Source organism: Mercenaria mercenaria, chromosome 2 (assembly GCF_021730395.1).
Source record: "Mercenaria mercenaria strain notata chromosome 2, MADL_Memer_1, whole genome shotgun sequence".
NCBI classification, from domain to species: Eukaryota; Metazoa; Mollusca; class Bivalvia; order Venerida; family Veneridae; genus Mercenaria; species Mercenaria mercenaria.
The window spans coordinates 82,268,974-82,291,469 of NC_069362.1; the positions used below are offsets into that span (position 1 = coordinate 82,268,974).

Consider the following 22,496-nt stretch of genomic DNA (forward strand, 5'->3'; position numbering starts at 1 on the left):
AATTTTTAAACGTCTAATCATCATCCTTTTACCACAATTTTACCTAAAATTGTTTCGTATCTAATCAATCTTCCACACGTAGTTGGCGATATTATAGTGACAAACAAACTTTCAACTTAGGAAGTAAAACATTTTATTGAATGGGAATGTCGAAAGAACTTGCATGTTTCTTTTCAGTATAATGACAATTTAAAGCGGAATATATGGTAGCAACAAACACATAAATTTACTTATTTTATTATGCTTTCATTTTAATGAACTTGTCAAAGTTCTACTTTCGTTCACAGATATAACCAAGACCTTTTTGGCAATAGTCATCGTGCCAGTGAAAGTGCTCCCCGGAACTCCACATACAAGCACAATTCTGGTCATGCCCTCCATCGTGGTGGTTAGGCTGGCCTGGATACCAATCCCCGTCTGTAACTGGCTGCCCATTTACCCATGAGAAGTGATTATGTGAATGAAAGTCCTTTGCTCCTATCCAGTAACCGCTCTGACTGGAATCTAGAAATATATTTAGATAAACGGTATTATTCATATCACTGCTTTTTCTACTTTTCTCCTTCTGATGTTCTACCAGACTTATATATAATATCAAGATATGTATAGCAAAGTTAGTATGACAATTTTCTTTATGTATCACATCTTACGATATGAAAGTGTTCTATATCTTTGGTGCAGTGTTAACGCGAAAACATTTCTGAACGTTTCTAAGAAGCATATATATCTAATACATCTATCAGAAGTCATCCTAAAATATATATGAAGGGAAAGCCTAATGCATATATCCAGAAAATCTAATGTATTTATCAAGAGAAATCCTAATATATATATAAAGAGACGGTCTGATGTCTGATGTATATAACAAGAGCAAGCCTTAAGTATATATTAATAGAGAAAGTCGTATAGATATTTCAAGAGAAAGTATAATGTATATAACAAGAGAAAGTCTACTGTAAGATAGCTATATAAATTCAGAGAAAAGCTGATGTACATGTAAAGAGAAAGCCGAATGTATATGAGTCGCACCATGAGAACACAAACATAGTGCATTTGCGACCATCATGGATCCAGACCAGCCTGCGCATCCGCGTAATGTTCTATCAAGAATTGACCTAATGTATATTTCAAGAGAAAGTCGTACGTACATATCGACAGAAAGTCTCATGTATATTCTCTTCTACGTGGTGGTTAGGCTGGCCTGAATGCAAATCATCGTGTGTAACTGGCTGCCCATTTACCCACGAGAATGGGTATCTAATGCATATATCAAAAGATAACGTAAAGCATATATTAAGAGAAAGCTTAATGCATATATCAGGAGATAACCTAATGTATCTATCAAGAGAAAACATAATGTCTATATTAAGTGAAAGGCTAATGCACACTTACGGCCATTTCTAACCCGACACATATAATGCCATGTAGTTCAATTATTTGTGTACGGATTTCGTTCAAATTTTGAATATAAATATTTTAACACATGAGATTAATTAATCCCAATTGATAAACATATATGTCTAAAACTTAACAAATAAGCAATATCACTACAAAATCCGAATTCACAAAATGGCATTACGCAAATTTCTAACAATTTGAAAAGTAACTGAATCACAGAAGAGTGTGTACGTCCGAGTAATTGATACTTCGTGTGTCCTCCCACGGCTCTCACAACCTGAACACGCCTCTGCCTCACCGACAGCACGTAGTTCCACATGAGCCACTGGGGACAATGCTCCATTCCTGCACAAGGGCCTGTTCCAGTTCACGGAGATTGCGAGAGGCTGTGGGTCGACTCTGTACTCATCTGTTCAGCTCGTTCCACAGGTGCTCAATAATATAAAGATCCGGTGACTTAGGCGGGCACGTTCTGTTGTTGCAGCAATATATGTGCCGAACGAGCGTTATGGACCGGTGCTCCCTCTTGCAGCAATTGCATGCAATGTCCACTGGCTCGTAGGTGTTGAATTGCGAGATGGACAAAGATTTCCTTCCGGCACCTACCTGTATTAAGGTTCCCGCGAACAGCTATCAAGTCAGTCTTGTTGTGTAACGACACTCTGGCACATCACGGAACCAACGTCATACTGGTCTCGTTGAAACACACACGCGTCGTTCAATCTTTCACCTCCACGTCTGTACACTCGCATCCTTCCGTCGTTGTAGTACAAGTTAAAAAGAATCTCGTCCGTGTACAGGACATTTGACCACTCAGCCCCGTTTGAAACGCTGGTGCCGAAGGGCACATCGGACCCGCTGTTGCCATTGAAGTGGTGTCAGAATAAGTCCCTTGAAAAATGCGCCCAGCTCTTATTCCCTGTCCGTGGAGCCGCCTGACGACTATTTGCGACTGTTTGCCGACTGTAGCATGCGTTCCATTGGTCGCCCTCGCAGTGCATGTCGCAGTCGTAAAACGATCTCGAAGATGATCTATAATGATCCGCGCATCCTGTGCAGGCGTTGTTCACACTTCTGCGAGGCTGCCTGGGCTCATCATCAACTCGTTGATACTGTGCGCTGATACTTGATGCTGATACTAGCCATGGTGGACGCATATCTACCAAAGACTCGGACAACATGTAAAGAAAAAATAACTCAATATCAAACTTTCACTGATAGATGTACATTTGTACTACAATTTATTGTGAATAGATTCATTTTGTTTGTAAATATTAAAAGTCAAAATATCGTTACATAAATAAAATTCCGATTTACTTACGTGTCTGAGTGAATGTCCGAAACAATCCGATTGCGCGGCCGCGCTCTTGGATATTCATCATAACCATTACAATTTTAATAGCTAAATTATGTTTTTTTCATGGTGAATAGAATTCTAGAATAACAAAATGAAAATAAAAATTGATATTTTTGCTTACCAACATTTCCTCGTGCAGAGTGTTGAAATAGTGCACGTACCAGGCGCAAAACTGTTGAGTCGTCACGGTTGAAAGATTTTAATGTAATTTATGTACAACTACTGTAGCCAAACAAACAACTTTATATTTCAAACTAATACATTGAACCATATCCGAGAAAAAGAAATTTAAAAATTGTCGGATTAGAAATGGCCGTAAGTGTATTTAAAGAGAAAGGCTAAAGTGTAGATCAAGAGAAAGTCTCATGTATATATCAAGAAATATTCGATATCAAGAGAATATCTTATGAATATATCAAAAGAAGCCTAGTCACGGGCTGTAAACACTGGCTCCCACTCTTTATGGAGGTGAGTTGAAAAAAGAGCCGGTGATACTTCCGAGGCGGATTTCAACTCACCTCCGTAAAGAGTGGGAACCAGTGTTTACAGCCCGTGCTAGTGTATTCATCTGGAGAATGTAAGCTTTAAAAAGCCTCAGAGAAATAGAACGGTTGACTATCACCTTTCGTTTTATCTTTCAAGGAATGACAAATTTCATCACATGTTTCTTCATTTGGTATGACACGTCAACCAGAGACAATATTTGAATAGACAATCGTTCAAAATCAACGTTAAGTTAATCTACAGTTTGTTTTAATTAAAAAAACATATCACACGTACATGAGTGTCCGCTTACTTTACTCCTCATCAACTTTGCTTTGCTTGTTGTATCCAAGACAACGAGATCACCGCCTTCTTTCTTACATGCTGCTTGTGCGGAGTCCCAGTTAGCATGATGTGTCACAATATGTACGCAAAGATGAGTGCCTTCCCCTTGCAAATGCATGTATCCATTATGCGCATTGCAATGAAATGTGTTACTACCGACTGTAGGCAGTGGAATGTTTGTTGAATCGGTGGCTCCTATATATATATAATTATAGTTAGGGAAACTTACACGAAAATGATGATTCTAGTAGTAGCCAAAAGAGTCATAAATAGAAACTATGATACTGATACATAAAGGCTTCATTTATCTTCTTGTTTAACCTAAATATTGCCATATAATCTTAAAGTACCCACAAACACTTGTACGAAACCTTGACATAAGCTTATAACCAATGTGTTTCTTGTTTTAGTTGAAAAGAAAAGTTAAAACCACATTTCATCGATATTTGCTAAGTAAAAAAAACGTTAGGTCAAAACATCTTTAAGATGGTTTATAATCATTTTATTCTTGATAATAAAACATGTTTTATAAACAGTGTACAAAACTCACAAAATTTGTTAGAAACTTCCTGAAATCTTAAAGTAATTACATACTTTATTCGGTGAGAAAGTACTTACCAGTTTGATGAACTATGTTCATGTTCAATGTTGAACGATCTTCACAAATAAAATGCGATAAATGTTCACATTTATCGTCATGCCAGCGGTAACGATCTGGTCCGTACACTATCACACAGTTTTGAGGCTTATCGCTTCGGTCATCCGGCTGCTGGTTGGGAGCCACCTCATCACCCCCGCCCCAATTTGTGTAGTATATTTTATGTCCATTTGGCCAGTAGAAAACGCTGTTGTCGTGCTTGTCAAAAGCACCAATATAGTAATTTTGCTCTGACTCGTCCGATAATTCTGAAATGATTTTAATTGTGCACAATTCGATGTTTAAATTCGGTTTCAGTTGAAATATTAAACGCTTTCAATGTCAATGTTGTTTCATTACACGCACTTACGTATACTCTTCTTACAATCGCTTTAAAACCGTAATATGATATGAAAAGTTATTAAAGATATTTCAGGAAAAACAATAGTTTCTTATTTTGAATAAAAACACAAACATCTACAACACAAATCTGAATACAGAAAAGTTTACTCAGCCGGACAATCATAACATAAGTAATAAACTTACGCGAGTGCCGCAATATCATATTTTCAACAAACACGGTCTTTTCGTGCGTGTCTATTGTAACCAGCTGATCTCCAATGTCTTCACAGGCTTTCAAAGCGTCAGCGTGGTTCAGCTTGCGTGTTTCGTCAATCATGATGCACATCCCCGTAAGGTCATCGTAGTAGTGGTTGACCTTACACGAAGCTGTTTATAATAAACTGTTTTAATGAGGATGCCACACGGATGTTTATGTATTTAAAAAAATTAAAGGTTAATGTAAATTCCCTTGAAGCATAAGTACAGCAAACACAACCACACATTACAAAGTCATAAACATTATATATTCAAATTTATAAACATTTACGTTAAAAAATACATTAACGTTTACATGATCGTTTTTACAACTGTGCCAAATGGCAAACAATCAGGAAGAAATGAGGGACCGTGTCCAAGTAATTCCGTACACTGACTTCTGGTCATTTCGCTTTCACTGCAGTTTGTGGTAGAAAACTCGCTTGGGATGTAGAATCAATTCATGTCAGGAAGCCTTCAAGCTAGCGTGCGGAAGGTCATTGGTTCTGTCCAGGTGCCCATCCGGGTCTAAAATAATGCTTGAATGGGGCACCACTTAGGGTCTTCCTCCACCTTAGCTTGATAGTTTCCAGATGATCTTTAATTGGTTAGTGTGTCGTTAAACCAAATGAACAGTAGTTTTGCGTTTCAGAAAACATCGGATCAATGTATTTATTACAAATAGGGTCGTAATTTTTTTGTATTCTGATCTATTTTCATGACAATGCAAATTTTGTCATACAACTTTACATGTCTGTACGTCGTCCTTCAATTTTCTGACGTCTTTTGAATTTTCCATCGCGATATAAATAGCATTTGTCATTCGTTTCTCAATATCAGTTTTCATTTGTTTCTTGAGCCCCAAAACAATAGAATCTGTAAAAAGATCCTTTGGAAGCATAGAATGCAATCAAACAGAATAATAGCAGACTCGGTTTGATTGAGTCTGTTCGTGAGAGGTAATGAAATGTGCTACACCTCTCACGCCCCACTAGCACCGGCTTAAGCGGAACTCTATTACACACATATTGAATGAACTCCATGATCCTAAAAGACCAGAAAATATAACACTGAATCCATTTACGTGAATACTTTTTAAAGCCGCCACACGCACTTAAAGATTATTGTTGTTATAGTTAATAAAACCTGTAATCTATGTACATAATTGATTTGATTTTAAGGTACTGTACTATTCAGAAGAAACAAACTTATCTGATACGAACGGAAGACATGATTTTGGTACGAACTAGTTTGATGAATTAATTTTTAAAAACGTATTACACATATTGCAACTATATTCTTTATTGCATGATTTCAATAAAGATGTCTTGCTACGGCCATTCGAGCCATTCCAGCCCACACATTATTATACCTGCATGAACATTATAAGATAAGTATGTAATAGCAGATATTATAGAAATCTGTCAGATACTTTTCTTATTGTCAACTTTAATAAGATGTTTCTTTCTCGAGTCATGACGCTGATACAAATATCCACAAGAATGCAAACGTTCAAGAAGTGAGATAACTACATTAATTCGAGCTTTCGTTAAATAACACGTAGACTTAGAACATCACGTAGATAATCATGAAGGAGGACACACCTAATTCATATCAATTTAAAATAATTACCAGTCAATAATTATCATAAGCCTTTGTCAGTGTTACCATCTCTAGTATGTTGCAATATTAATTTAAATGTTTGCTACGATTTCTAGATAGTTTGGAAATATACTGTAACATAGACGTAACATTGTCCAACCTAGAGAAACCGATAGAACGCCGCAGCTTTTTTATGCCGGGACATTTTATGTCATCATGTCAAAGCATGATGTTAACTTGCCAAAACAGTCTTATTATGTTAAGAAAGCTATGTTATTATTTCAAAGTGTGGTGTGAACTTGTCGAAACAGTGTCTCATTATATTAATTAGCCATGTTATCTTGTCAAATTGTTGTGTCAACTTGTCGAAACAGTGTCTTATAATGTTAACTAGCCATATTATATTGTCAAGTTACGGCGTTAACTTCTCAAAACAGTGTCTTATTACGTTAAAAAGCTACGACATTTATTTCAAAGTGTGTTGTTAACTTGCCAAAATTGTGTCTTATGTCAACTAGCCATGTCATCATGTCAAAGTTTGATCTTGTCTGCAGAGTGTGTTAAAATGATAAAAATCTTGTTAAAGTATGGTTTGACCTTGTATATGGAGAGTGTTATTATGTTAAAAATTAATAAATGTATCGTGTTATTTTGCCTGCTATTATGTTAAAATGCTGTTTTATCTTGTTAAAATATCGTGTCATCATTGTCTACCGAGTGTGCTGTTATGTTAAAAAGCTCTGATGTATTGTCAAATTGGGGTGTTAACTTGGCAAAACAGTGTCTTAATATGTTAAAATGTTATGTTATTATGTTCAGATGCAATGCTAACTTGTCCAAATAGTGTCTTATTTTGTTAACTAAGCATGTTATCATGTCAAAGTGTCATGTTAACTTGTAAAAATAGTGGTTAATTATGTAAAAAAACAAACTATCTTGTTAAAGAATAATTTGATCGTCTAGCTTTATAACATAATTAGCACGCTCTGTAGACAAGAACACACGGTACTCTGACATGATAGTATAGCTTTTTAACATAACCAGACAGTGTTTCGACAATATAACACGACATTCTGGCATGATAACATGAAAAATTCGTAAGAGAGCTGCGGCGTTTCATAGAAACCTGTCTTAATTTTTAGCTGATGTCACGTTTTATGAGTGATCACTTGAACGCTGTATATAAATTAGATTCACTCTAGTTACAGTGATTTATTACAAGTATTGATGTTACAGAAACTTCTCCTGGTAGAACGTTAAATGTATAAAGTCATACAGTTGTTACAAGTGTATCTGCTGCTAGAAAGGGTTACTTATTGTAATACTGCTTTTAACGCAAACAAAGTAAGTGTTGGACCAGTCTTAGTATTTTGAGCACTGTCCAAGGATTTTATATCATTTAAAATATACGTTTAAAGTATTCATGTAATAAGACTGTGTCAATAAACATAGTTCTGCATATTGTTTTCTCGTTTAGGGCAAGCCCATTATTTCAACTTGGGACCATGCGCCGCTTTTCATGAAATTACACACTAATGTATTATTGAAGGTCCCATGTGCACCGCCGTATGAACTAATCTGCGCATGTCTCTAAATTATTTTGGTACTTGTAACATGTGGGTAAGTTCTAGGAGTGGACCGTAGCATGTATCTCAACTACCGTCCGTGAACAGGTTCAATCATATCGAGCCTGCAACATTTTCATTTATGTCGTATTGATCGACGTGTGGAGTTCCCATTTTTTAATCTCTAACAGATCATCAATCTGTCACCTGTGGCCGCTTTCTGATACAACAGACATTGAATCCATTGCAAGGGCATTACGAAAACATATACTTATCAAGATTTTACTTGAAAATATGTCAGGTAAATGTACTCTACCTTGAGACGTTACAACAACTGGTTGCTGGGTTGTTATATGTGCTGCTGGCTGGGTTGGAATATGAAATGTCGTTGTTTGAGGAAGTGGAGTGGTCATGTTGTTGTTGGAAGGCGTACCACATTGATCATTACAGAAGTCAGAATCACAACATGAAGGTGGGCAAGCGTAGTTGCTGGCAGCTTGAGACAGAATATCACAAGCCTAAAAAATTCACAATAAGTACACTTATATACCTGATCTTCCTAAGCAATACTGTCTGTGTGCATTTCTTGTGTAATTTTAAGTTTAGGAATATTTCACCACGTGTAAAATCACATTTGTATGAGTTTACTGGTAACTGGTACAAAGAAAGGTCATTCCTTTTATAATGTACTGAGTCCAAGTCAGCTATTTTCAAATTTGATATCAAGATGTTTGCTTGGTTAGCATTAACATACGGCTATGTTAATTGATAAGATTTAATAAATAAAATTACTGATATATGAGTATTTTTGGATTTTGACTGATACAATTCTCTTTCCGAGAAACGTTTTTAAATTTTATTTTCAGATATAAAAACAGTGCAACCTAGATTTATAAAATATTAAGCATGTACATATATATTCTATGCACATGTAAAACATCGGGTATTTTTCTCAAATGATCTTAAATCTCTAAATTGAAACGGGTTTTCTGTACCTTATATCAAATGTGTGTTATTGTATGTATTCTAGTTATTGTTTTATGTAAGGTTTGCTTATAGAATATCATTTAAGCAAGGCATTAACGTGACCACAGTTTGCAGTTTCGTGTCATTCATGTGTGAATTAAGCCAGCTTTATCATAAAAACAGCAGATACAGGTACATTTACCGTCTTCTTCACTATGTCATAGATATTTTGATATGACGTTTTATGTACTACAATGGAAGCATCTTATTAAATCCTTAAGTACAGTTCAGGGCGTGAATTTAAACCCCACTGAGATCGGATAAAATTAAAGATATATACACTTGCCACTTTAGTCTCACACTGACTCCTGTATACAACCTCAGGAAGGCCACTGAATTCTGCAGGGGAGTACAACATGCATTTCTGAAACGGACTTAATTTGTATATTAGATATTAAGTCATATTTTCTATTGTTCGCGACAGTAGCAATTATTTATATAATTATTACACATTATATTCATTTAAGTCAAAAGTACTTTAACAAGAGTACGTAATTGCATTTATACAAAAGTACTGGAAAGATTATCGTAAAAAAGAAAAAAAAGTAATTTAATGAAAGATGTATAGAATGAAAAGGTTGATCTGACCTCATCAACTTCACACACGGCAACATCGCTGCAAGCTTTGGGGTCTAGAATTGAATCGCAGTTGAAACAATAGGGGCCTCGTTGACCAAGAGGAGAGGCTGCAAAATGTATTCACATATTTTAGCATGCTATCAAATTATTCCAATTAAACAAAACAAAACAAAAAATGGGGACAAAATGAATGTTTGGGTACGTTTGATTTTCTTTGATAGTTATTTTAAAAATGCTGAAATTATTTTAGAAATCATAATTTTCTTCTGCTTTTTTTTAATTATGTGCAGAATTCCATATAGGCAATTTGGGCAAATCATATAAAAATATTGTTTCTAGAGTTTGATTCAAACAATAATGAAATTTGTAGAATCTCAAACTTATTTTAAAAAGCAATTTATCCATCTGGAAAAGATAAGTATTCACCGGATAAGATTTGTCTATGAAATATTAAATGTGGCTATCAAATGAATTCTTGTCGCGGTATCTTTAAAATTCAAAATGTTTCTTTAATCCAAAGTGAGTTTCTTGCAAAAAAAAAACAGTGTTCGTAAATATATTGTTATTTGTTTTGTCTTATTATATGTCCTTCCTTCATGTAAAATATAGGGCTAAAAATAGGAGTATAATGAATTTTGCTTTATTAAGTCAGTTTAAAGTTTTGCCGAACATTTTTATATTTCTATTCAAAACGAAAACATATTTTTAGAACAACTACTGAAGACATGCAACAATTGAGTCTCTACGACTATTTATATACGAGCTTTTATTAGGTGTGTATGACCAGCACGAAAAAAAAAAGTACATTGACTGAAATTGAGTCATCTGGGGCTTCCACGGTTAACTGTTTTGCTATAAAGCAGCGTTGTTGAGAATGGGTATTTTATTGCAACTGAACTTCGGATAAAACTTCACTTGGCAGCAAGTAGTCTACACAGAAGTTTGGTACGTAACATACGGTTAGTGTTAGTTTTCCCCCTTTTATTCTATAATGTTAGGGATTTTAAGACCTGTCTCAATTCAAACTTATTCAAACTATGAAAAAGGATGTTTTGACTGGCCATACATACATTAGTGGTGTATTAGTTTTTAATCTGTTGTTTAAGGCAGGCAGATACCGAGTTGGTAGAAATTGAGACTGAAATTGATTTAAATTAGTTTAAATCAGACGGTAGGATAAATAGAACGGTAGGTTACTGTCTTTTTAATTTTAAATCTATTTGTTCGTCTATGAAAAAATAAATGTAATAAGTTTTCAAAACTATATGCCTTTGTTTTAAGAGATATATATTGCATGAAGAGAATTTCCGAGGAGTACATATACAATATATAAACCGTTCTATTCAAGAGGCGAAAAAAATAGAGAATATTAGTTAACTGTCTTACAAAGTTAAATTTATTAAGTAAATCGAAGAAAATATATCATATATCAGAGAATGAACTTCCACCGAAGAATAAGTCTCAAATTTGTCTGAAATAATTGCCATATTACTGTGTGTTCCGCATCCCTGATTATTGCAGAAGTCTCCTGTGCAACATTCTATACATGTAGATAAGTCGGTGCTACTTCTTTGGATGACTGATGACCTTTTACCAACTAACAATCCACTAACAGTTGAACATTTCTAAAGACAAAAGATATAAACATGCAGCAAATATTTCCAAACAAGAAAAGCCTAGACACACAAATCCAACAGAGGGTCGTCATAGTCCCGGGCCAACCATGGTAGACAACTGGTATGAAAAAATAAGCATAAGTTGTCAACCAGAAAAACAAAATTTCGATATTAATTTGAATATATTATCATGCTCGCTTATTTTTGTTACAATGTAGTTTTGTACTTATCATAAAGGATACTTTCTTCTTAGAGACAAGAAAAATATGCATTGACTGGAATTTAGGTCGGGTACATCCGACATGCCAGTGGTACCTAGTCTGTCTCACAGATCAGTTTCAAGTAAATATATGCAAATATAAGAAACGTGTTTTAAGGTGGATAATCAGAATTTGGTGAAGTAACGGACTTGCTCGAAACTTTAACAACTGCTCATTTACAATAACTTATATAGCTCTTAATATTAGTTTTACTTAAATTTGATTTCCCTGCACTGGTTGCCCAACCAGAATAGAGTTATTTTAGCAGAAGTACAAATGTGATTAACATATATTAATAAAAGACATCTTGTATCATGTTTGTAAAAGATTTGCATTAATCATTGTATATCTAACTGAAATTTAAGTCATTAGAAATGCCAGTATTAAAAGATATTATTACCTCCCTTTGTCTATCCTAGTACATATGTATCGATATATAGAGTATCAACAATGGTGTGTTGCTTATTGGGTAGAGTAACTTTTCGCACGCAGCATCTTATCTCTTTGTTACTGTTTAAAACAGCTTTAAAGGTGGATAATCAGATTTTGGCCATGTAACGGATTTGTTCGAAACTTTAGCATCTGATCATTTACACTCATTTATGTTCACTTAACACTTAATACAAATTAGATTTTCACTGGAGGTATTTTTAAAATTTCATTTTCCTATCCTGGTTGCCCAACCAAGATAGAGTTATTTTATCATAAGTATAAATTTGATAAACATACTTTGCCTAAGGAAATGTATAAATATCAGACATATTGTAAAATATTTGTAAAATATTTGCATTAAAAATTATGTATTTTGATGGAATTCATTAGAAACGCAAGTTTGAAAAATTATTATTACCTCCCTTTGCCTATCTTGGTTGCGCAACCAAGATAGATTGGAAATAAATGAATTCAGAAGCTACACACTACGGAATTCCGTTAGGGCCATCGCCTTTGTATGTGTTGATCTGAAACGCGATACTCGATAGTACGATGATGAAAACGCGAAATCACGAAACTACGATAACGAAAACGCGACAACACGATGATGATAACGCGATATTACGGTAACGAAAACGCGATAATACGATAGTACGATGATGATAATGCGATATACTATCGCGTTTTCACCATCGTAATGTCGCGTTTTCACCATCGTACTGTCGTATTATCGCGTTTTCGTTATCGTAGTATCGTGATTTCGCAATATCATTATCGTACTATCGCGTTATCACCATCGTACTGTCGCGTTATCACCATCGTACTGTCGCATTATCATCATCGTACTGTCGCGTTATCACCATCGTATTGTCGCGTTATCATTATCGCACCATCGCCTTCCGGTGCGCATGTGCATGCTAAAAATGAGAAGATTAGAAGTTATACTTTTAGAACTACAGCTCCTGCTCTAGCGATAGGGCGATATGCAGATTCGAACGCGGGTGCTAGTGTGTGAAAATCTTGATTTATATTGATGATCCTCCTATAGCTACAGCTGCTAGTTAGTCAAAAGCAAAAAATAATTAACATTTTTCCATGCTTTTTTAGCTTTCGTCAATTTAAGAGTCATTTACAGAAAATGAATTTAGGGAGACAAAGCGTGTTGGATGTTGAACAGGTTCAGAATGCTGTGCAGATATAATTTTACTGCATTTCTCATTCCTGTAAAATCATAAATAAAATGTCTGAGTAAGGGGGCGTTAACTCACTTTTGGTTGTAAACTGCTTTACTTTTTATTTTATTTTTGCAGAAAATTGCCAGACTTTGATGCATTAAAAGAAACTATGTGCCATGAAAACTGCAAACAATATTCTTCGAATATTTGCGATGCTCCGATTTCAGTGTTGTTATGCGTCTTACGGAATTCAACATCAATGACCTGAGCTTTACAAGACATGCATTTGCTTTTCAGTGTTGAAATATAAACCATCATATTTGTGAAAATATTCATCATCATATATGTGAAAATATTCATGTCAGACCAAAATAAAAACAAACAAAAAACGCCCTGATCATGGTACAATATAAATTTTTTTTTTCTTGTTATCATATACTATATAGAAAACTCAAACCGATTGACCTGCAGAGTTTTTCTGCTTAAGTACATACTTAGTTTTAGCTGAAAAAACTTTTTACAACCCATTAGCAAGCAATAGAAATCATTTTTAATTTCAACAGAGCTTAAATAACAAGATAAATAGAAACCAGAACACTGGAGAGGAAATTTTTCTGTGCGCATGGGCACCGGAAGGCGATAGTACGATGATGATAACGCGATAGTACGATGGTGATAACGCGACAGTACGATGGTGATAACGCGACAGTACGATGACGATAATGCGACAGTACGATGATGATAACGCGACAGTACGATGGTGATAACGCGATAGTACGATAATGATATTGCGAAATCACGATACTACAATAACGAAAATGCGATAATACGATAGTACGATGGTGAAAACGCGACAGTACGATGATGAAAACGCGATAGTGTATCGCATTATCGTCATCGTACTATCGTATTATCGCGTTTTCGTTATCGTAGTATCGCGTTATCATCATCGTGCTGTCGCGTTTTCGTTATCGTGGTTTCGTGATTTCGCGTTTTCATCATCGTACTATCGAGTATCGCGTTTCAGATCAATATATTCAAAGGCGATGGCCCTAACGGAATTCCGTAACACACAGCTTTTAAACTTGCATTTTGGTTCAGATTGTTCAATAGTTGATATGTCTATCAAATGCAAATGTAAAACTAGACATTGTATCGAAATAAAAAGAAATACCCAGCTTTTATATACTTTCATATTTAAGGGGAGTAATTACAAAATTTTATAAAAATAATAAAATATACAATTCAAATAGGAATCTAACTCTATGTAATAAAATATACATTTCAAATAGGAATCTAACTCTATGTAATCGGTCTTTTTGTTCCTTAAATAATTCTCTACCAGAATATACAAAAAGTAAAAACTGTCATTAAATGTTGTTTAAATGTGATTGACCACCTTTAACCAAAATGTTTTCACCAGAAAATTATTTAAAACACATACCGACTTGGACAAGCAACCAGTGTTATACACAATGTTACCGCTTGTTGTTACTATCTGCTCTGTGGAACAATACTGAAATTTCAGAGATAATGCTTAAATTATCTTACAAAATGCATGTACATACATAGAGTCCTTAGGGAAGTGAATGATTTCAACTAATAGCCGGGGTCAGTCAGTGTTTAAGTTTAATAACGGTCCATACAATGAAGCATATATAGTAGCCGGGGACTATATCATTCGACATACGTAAAACCTAACAATTCCTATTGTATGTTTTAAGTAAAGCTTAATAAGGATATATTATCGAATTGTATAACTTGAATGCGGTGTATAATAACTCGTGCAATAGTATTATTTACATCACTTATATATCTAAATAACCATATTTACCTCATCAGAATTGCATGTTCTAACTTTGGCACAGTCGCGTGGATAGGGAACATTCCGACACTCGAAACATCGGGTGGCTTCACCTGTTTTGAACGTGTACACAGTCACCAAATAACCAACAACTTTGAATTTAAATGCGTTTAAAAATATCCAGGATTTTCCAATGATATTTAAAAATGACAAGGTAGCTCTCACGCTATTTTTTCAACCAACGGAAGTGGATTGAGCCCGGCTTGGAAGTGAAAACACATGCGCACGCTCTTTTTACCTGTCCTCGCGGATTTGATCGTTTTCATTGCTAAGCTGGATTCAATCCACTTCGGAATCCGTTGATTGAAAAAATGGCGTCAGGACTACCTTGTCATTTTTTGATAGCATCGCCAAATTCATAATATTTAATTCGAAAGCTGTTGGTTATTTGGCGACTATAAATTAATGTAAAGAATTTCAAACAGGAAAAATAACTGTCAAATCACGGCGGGTAGTCAACACAGCAGCTTTATATCCAGCCGCAGTGTTGTATAAATCTTTCATTTTGATAAATTATCTATAATGCGTTATCAAATAGTCTAAATTTTGCAAACTTCAGTCACGCGGCATGGGTCAGGCTTGGTCACGAATTCGTTCTTAGACGGCGTTCGCCGGAAGTCATGACTCCGCTAAAAATAATTTAATCAGGACATGACGATAATATGTACAACTACGCTTCACTCTGATCACTCGTAATTCAGCCATATTACATACAGCACGTAGTGTAAACATGGTAAAATAGGACAAATCAAGTGCCTAACTCTGCTGAAAATGACTGAACTGAAACATGCCGATGATGTTTATAGTAATGACTGACACTGATAACTCGTGTAAGGTTTGGTGAAAATCTTCCCAATGGTGTAAGAGAAGTGGCCAAAATGCAATTTAATTTTAAAAATAAAGGGCCCACAGAAAATGACTGAGCTAATATGCCGATAAAACGCATAATAAGACACTGATCACTCCTTTAAGGTTTGGTGAAAATCCTCCAAATAGTATAAAAGAAGTGGTCAGAACATCATAAACTTTGATGAATCAAGGACCATAACTCCGCTGAAAATCGCCAAAACGGAAAAGCTGAAGATATGCACCACTAATCCTTTGTGAAGTTTAGTGTTAATCCTTCCAGTGTTGTCGGAGGAGTTGCATGGGTGAACTCTGTTACAAACAGACGGACAGACAGACGGACAGATACGGATGATACTAAATCTATATGTCACCTAGACTAAATATAGGAGACACAATGAAAGCATTCTCTGATGATATAAATTTGGAGACGTGTCGATATAGCGCGTATTTGTCGTTCATTTAATCATTATTCTGTTTTATTCTTAACATATTTCAAGTGGTTAGCTTTTGATTTTATAGAAGTGTAAACTAAACGTTGCGAAAATTAAGAATGGACATGTCACAAGCTTTTAAGAATATTTTACAAAAATATAATAAATATAAGCATGTCTCTGAAAATTAATGTAAAATGTATTGTAAGTAGGACTTACTGTGCACAAAAAGGCCGAAAAGTGCCAAAAAAGAAAATAAGATAGTCATTCCTGTAACACCGCGCTCCTGATTGATATTACAATATTACGTCAAATTCAACAAATTATGTCACCAATCTGTTCAAATGATAAGGATTCTATGTTTCTCCCTTGTAACGACGGGCAATAGTATGTAAATTATTGGTTTCGAAGCCGGATATAAGCAGGAGTGACAAGATGAACTTAAAACAAATATGTAGTGAAACTTTTCGGACGATTTTTCGGCGAACGCCGTCTAAGAACGAATTCGTTACCTATGCCACGTGACTTCAGTTTGCAAATCAAACTACTTGATAACGCATTATAGATAATCTATCAAAATGGAAGATTTATGCAACACTCTGCCTGATTGGACGAGAGTGTCAATTTCATTCACTCTATTGATTGTGCTACGCTGAGTGAAATGTAGACAAAGCGTTTATCCTTAACGACGCTGTTCACAGTTTTAAAGCTATCTTTGGCTCAGTATATTTAGCAAGAATATTGATATATCTCAAAATGATAAGTAAGTTTAATAAATATGATAAAAACCTGTTCAAATACCAACATATATCAAATTAAAGAAAGAGCTGAATACGGTCTGCGTATCACATGAATAAGGGTGTGATAAGAGTTTTTTTATGTTGAGAAGTGCTTTTTAAAAGTTTTTCCTTGTTACAATTGTCGTCTGTATATGAAAAGGTTTCTTGCTTTTGTGACTTATTCAGATTGCATATTAAAATGAGTACTTGTTTGCTGTGATATATTTGTTATAAATTATTTAACTGATTTATTATATATGAATATTTTTCTTTAGTATGGTATGCAAATATTGAACACAGTTGAAATCTGATTTATTATGTATATGCTATATAATGACTGAATCTCATTACACTGAAATGAAGGTACGCTGCATACAGTTTATCTATGTGATATGACTGCAGTCAAACTTTGCTTATGAACCAGAAATATTGAAATAATTACAATTGTATGTTTTGCTTGACCTTCACTTTTTTATAGGTGTGACGTCATTGTCCAAAGATTCATGAATAGCGAATATGCATTTGTTAAAGCGGGATCAGTTTGCCTATTTTAGAAATAAATAAAAATAATAAATAAAAAAGTCCTTTAATTGATTTTTTTCTCATGTATTCTAACCAAACTTGATTTGTAGCATCTTTATTAGGCCCGCAGCCAACTTTGTTCAGCTGGGACATTTGACCCATTTTAGGGGCTGCTAGAGCTAAAACTAGAAATGCCTTTATACAACGTCTCATGAACAGCTTGGTGGATCTTTGTCTTACTTGGTCTGGAGCATCATTATAAGGTCCTCTTCCAAATTTATTTATAAAGGAACTTGGGCCCTATTAGGGACCACTATAGCTAAAAGTAGATATGCCTTTCTTCGCATTAACCACTAAAATATAATGGATTTTTATCAAACTCGATGTGTAACAATATCGTAAGGTCTCCTGCTATTTTGTTACAAATGGGGATAGGGACCAATTTAGCTAAAAATATAAACACGTTTAATGACCTCTTCTCATGAACGCTTCATGAATCTTCATCAAACTACTGCTGTAATTATTCGTCTAAGGATAAACGAAACAAAATTGCAACCCTACGAAACCTTTGCGAAAAATTAAAAGAGAACCATTTAAATTGTTAAAGTGCGGTGTTTAGTTTTGCAATTTGAAAAATGTTAGATGAAAGATGAATCTTAGATGAAAAATTCATAAACTTCTTTCCTTATTACAATTCGCCGACCATCATTTTTAAAGATATTTCTTGTTTATTTATATGAGATTGATAAAAATTAGTAGCTTAAAAGATATGTACTTTTTATTGATTGGATCGTAAGTAGAAACATTCTCTAACAGAATAAATCGTGTACGGTAACCATAAAATAATTTGCTATTTTCCTACCATCAAAGGTTAAAGAGGAGTCAACGACCTAGCTAAATTCTAGATGTCTTCAAAGAAGAACCGGTCACATGTAATTTCATCATAATTTCGATTGATCACAATTGGCTCTGACTCTCTTGAATTGACTTTATACAAAAATATACTAAACAAAATTGCAGTAAGAAAATTCACGTGGAATCGTAAGTTTGACCCAGGGCAGTTCTTTGATATGATACTAGTGTCCAAAATCAATTTGTTGGAGATGTCCACATCAACTCATCCTCATTTATTGATAATTTAAGAAACGTTGACAGTTAAAAAGATCTATCGTTCCTGCAATTATCTGCTACCATTCTTGATAAGCAAATGGTTCATCTATGTCTGCAAAACGAACTGCTAAGGAATGATTAACCGGCATACAATCTTACAATGACGGACTGCTCTGTCATAGTGAGAATCACAAATAAATATGGTTCAAGGCATTGACAAAAACCATCACCGTTGACAAAGTTGCGTTGTTACAATACCCCTAAAAAGCTACCTCTGTTCAAACATAAAAATAAACCAACAACTAACGGTCGTATTGCCAAAAACGAAATATTTCACAGTCTACATTCCAAAAGTAAGCTGAATTTAATCATGACTAATCGACAATTAGTCTACATTTGTACCGATTATGCATCAGTTTCAATTTTTGACTGATTTCTGCTCTACATAACATTTGTTTATTTCAGTCGTTTGTAGTTTCAATGATATAGTGCGCAAGTACTAAAAGGTTTCTGGCAGATAACTGTCTGAAAACATAGCTCGTTATGGAAAGTCGTGATCGACAGATCTATACATTGATTTCCTTGACACACATATTTGAGCCAGATAAGCTATATTTCTCAACTTTAGAACGGCACTATGTAATAGCAAAATTTTAGGCAGATGCTGCAATGCTAACGCTAGCTGAAGGAAGGGAAGAATGTGTAAGGGTTTTCTACTCTTGCTGCTGCTGAAGGGGAGGGATATTGGGTCTCCCGAAGAGTGAAGGATTGTTTTCAGTTTTTCAGCTTAAACAAGTATTGTTCTAATTGAAAGTTTCTTTAGTGTGTTTGTTTCTTGTTTGCTTTTCGTAGTTATCTGCATTACGCTGTCTATATATAATTGTGCACAAACAGAACAGAAACAGAAAGGCTTTGACTTTTTGTCCTTGTGCTTAGGAGTTTCTGTATGAAATTATATCATAATAACTACCAACAAAAAAAAAATGAATAATAGAAAGCTGTTTAGGTCAATATTAAATATAGATTTTGTTTATTACATTGGTGTTTGATGGCACTTTGATAAAGAATAATTGAATATTAATGATAAACAGACACATTTAAATTAAAAGTAAAATCAGATTTCCTGTGAGCATTTAGTGTTTAAAATACACTCAATGTGTATAACATCAGACATTCCTTAAAGCTACTCGCCCACAATTTTGGTGAACATTTTCAACATGTTCGTTTCCACCAAGTATAACATAGTATATATGACAAGAAAAATGATAAAGTAGATGAAAATAAATGTTAGATATTGGTAAAAAAAGACTGTAAACTGTCTGCATTATTTCAAAAGCGTTGCAACGGTTTACTACCTTCTGTCAATATTTTTGGTTATTTATAAGAGTATCAGGGAATAATCTTATTTCAGTTGGTTTGTACTACAGGTTACTTTCAGAGTAACCACATTTTATGGATATTTGAGAGACATTGTTTTTCGCCTAAAATGCATGGGTCAGTCCCTTTAAATGGTCACTCTATAAGGACAATACCAAATATAAAAAAAAAACTAGCCATTTGTTGTGAAACATAAACTACGTTCTATAGATTTAAAAACATAGTTGAGCAATATTGTAAGCTAAGCCATCATTTCTGTGAAAGGTCTGTAATATTCAATTTGCACGTGCAGAACTGAGACTGGACTATGTTTAATTAAGCCGTCTGAAAGAGCATGTCCTTTCTGTATACTAAAACTTTTATTCTGTATGTATGTATTTTCAGAAGCTGTAACAAAGTTCATTTCAAAATGAATACAGAAATGTCCCAGTGTCCATTAAATATTCAAATCTTAAAATAGAATGTCGCTCTTTCGCGTCGTGTATTAACATCGTATTTTTGCACTGTCGGAAATTATTATTATTATTATTATACAGAAATTATCCCTAAAAGAATATAGTTAGTATCTGACTTAAGTGTTGAAGAATGGTCTTTCCGCCTGCCTTCAACTTGCAAATTTTGACTGATTCATAACACGGTGTAACCTTAGTTGTATCGTATAGTAATTGTCTCTAGATTAAAAAGTTATGGACACAACACACTAATTATATACAGTATATTATGTAACATTTGCCACGATATGTTGAACAAGTAAAAATGTGTTGTCATTAAATAATTGTCTGAAAGGCAAATACATTTAAACCTTTTATGGAACCAAACTAAACGAATAGTCACGAACTACAATTCGTCTTCCTTGTCCTTCTTAACTTTAGAATGGAAAACTTTAGTAGGACAGCCATATAATAGATAATGTAACATTTGTTAGTGAAACTTTTACCAATCAAATACTTAAGCGACCCCACCGAAGCAACTATCTTAGCATAAGAAACAAATATTAGCCCATCTAATGGTGTTGCTCTTCAGGGCCTGCATAACATCATGTTAACACATTTTTACGCAATATAAATACATGTGCATGTAGAAAATCCCTCTTTGTCTTGGGTAGCGATCATCTTTTGAGATAGAAAATGGCCCAGTTAAAGTCACGTGACTAGTTACTACCTACAGTAGGTTTTAAAAGTTTTACCTATACTTTCTTTCCAAAATTGTATATTAAAGACACTGTATCAGTATATGATGTCTACGCATACGCTTATGCAAATGAATTTTATGTGCCATTAGAAAATAAATATATTTGTAACATATCCTCAAGTTCACAACTGCACTATTTATTTGAGCTTATACAATTGTATTGGAAACTGAAAAAAAGAAGCATAAGTATATTTCTTTCGTCATGCTAAGAAGCGTTATGAAGGGGTCAGAGGTATAGATCAGAATGACCCTTAAACTGAAATAGATGACCCCTACAAACTTTAGGGAAGACCCAATCAAATCGAGTATCCTTTATGTTGGTTGGGCTCTGTGCTTCTTAAAGAGTTGTTTGTAATTTTTCATTCTGTTTCTCTTGGGTTTAGAGTCACACCGATCAATTTATGTCACATGGCGATTTTTCCAGCTTTAATGGTCGGGTGAGACCCTTCCGGGCATCATTTCATGCATGGGCAGGCATTTTGGTAAAACAACTGATCTTCCGCAAGTCAACTGGTTGGTACGTCTTCCTCGCACGTAGAGAATAGAATTCTCCACCCTAGGCTGGGTTTCGAATCCACATTAGTAAAAGACATGTGAGTTGAAGTCAGCGATTCTGCCTCTATAATTTTTGAGCAAGTCTATCAAAATGCAAGGCCACACTAACGATCACGTGGAAAATGTTCCATATCGATTATAGAAGAAGGGTTTAGATTACTATTTTCAAACTTTATAGAATGATTGTTTGCGTTCGGCAGACGACACCTATTCAGTTCAAGGTAAACAGATAAAGAGCGTCAATCTGGAGTCTGTTCTTGAGAGGTAACGAAATGTACCAACACCCTTCACGCCCCCTAGCACCGGCTTATGCAGGATGCTTAATAGTACAACTTGAAGTTCTATGTCATCCCACAGTACAAGAAAAAATAATGCCAAGTACGAGGAAACTTTTTATAGCTGCCACATCGAACTTAAGGACGGCTATGGTAGTTAATAATATCTGTGAAAAATTCCATTGGAAGCATGCTTGGAGGATATATAGGATATCCGTTGAGCATAAAGTCGCAAATTGAATATAGTTCTTGTTATCTTCTAATGTCATAGGATGATTGAGTGCGTTAGCAGTAAAAGCTAAAATACCATTAAGACTTTGGTTGCAAAATAACATCAAGCTTACTAGGATCCCAAGCCTGATAATGGTGTTCGAAAAGCTTTGGCCTACACACGACAATCCTAGTGGATTCTTATTTGTGTTCAGTAGGTAACGAGCTCTATATCTAATGTGATAAGTACATAATTAAAGG

At 34.7% G+C, this 22,496-nt stretch overlaps 1 protein-coding gene across 2 annotated transcripts in view; it reads right to left on the reverse strand.

Annotated features, from left to right (window-relative positions):
- Positions 1-221: 221 nt before the first annotated feature.
- The window catches only part of LOC123564434 (macrophage mannose receptor 1-like), a 69,909-nt gene continuing 47,634 nt past the window's right edge, over positions 222-22,496 (reverse strand). Inside the window, exons 1-11 of one of the 2 annotated variants that reach the window (XM_053537063.1) lie at positions 16,436-16,626; positions 14,907-14,989; positions 14,517-14,588; positions 11,082-11,214; positions 9,599-9,696; positions 9,297-9,374; positions 8,301-8,502; positions 4,767-4,949; positions 4,202-4,489; positions 3,536-3,778; positions 222-504 (exon numbers count right to left, since the gene is read on the reverse strand). In XM_053537063.1, the coding sequence (XP_053393038.1) occupies positions 272-504; positions 3,536-3,778; positions 4,202-4,489; positions 4,767-4,949; positions 8,301-8,502; positions 9,297-9,374; positions 9,599-9,696; positions 11,082-11,214; positions 14,517-14,588; positions 14,907-14,989; positions 16,436-16,484 (1,662 nt within the window). In that variant the 5' untranslated portion in view covers positions 16,485-16,626 and the 3' untranslated portion in view covers positions 222-271. Of the gene's footprint in view, positions 505-3,535; positions 3,779-4,201; positions 4,490-4,766; positions 4,950-8,300; positions 8,503-9,296; positions 9,375-9,598; positions 9,697-11,081; positions 11,215-14,516; positions 14,589-14,906; positions 14,990-16,435; positions 16,627-22,496 lie in introns of those variants that run through there. The other variant, XR_008369916.1, reaches the window with a different exon arrangement.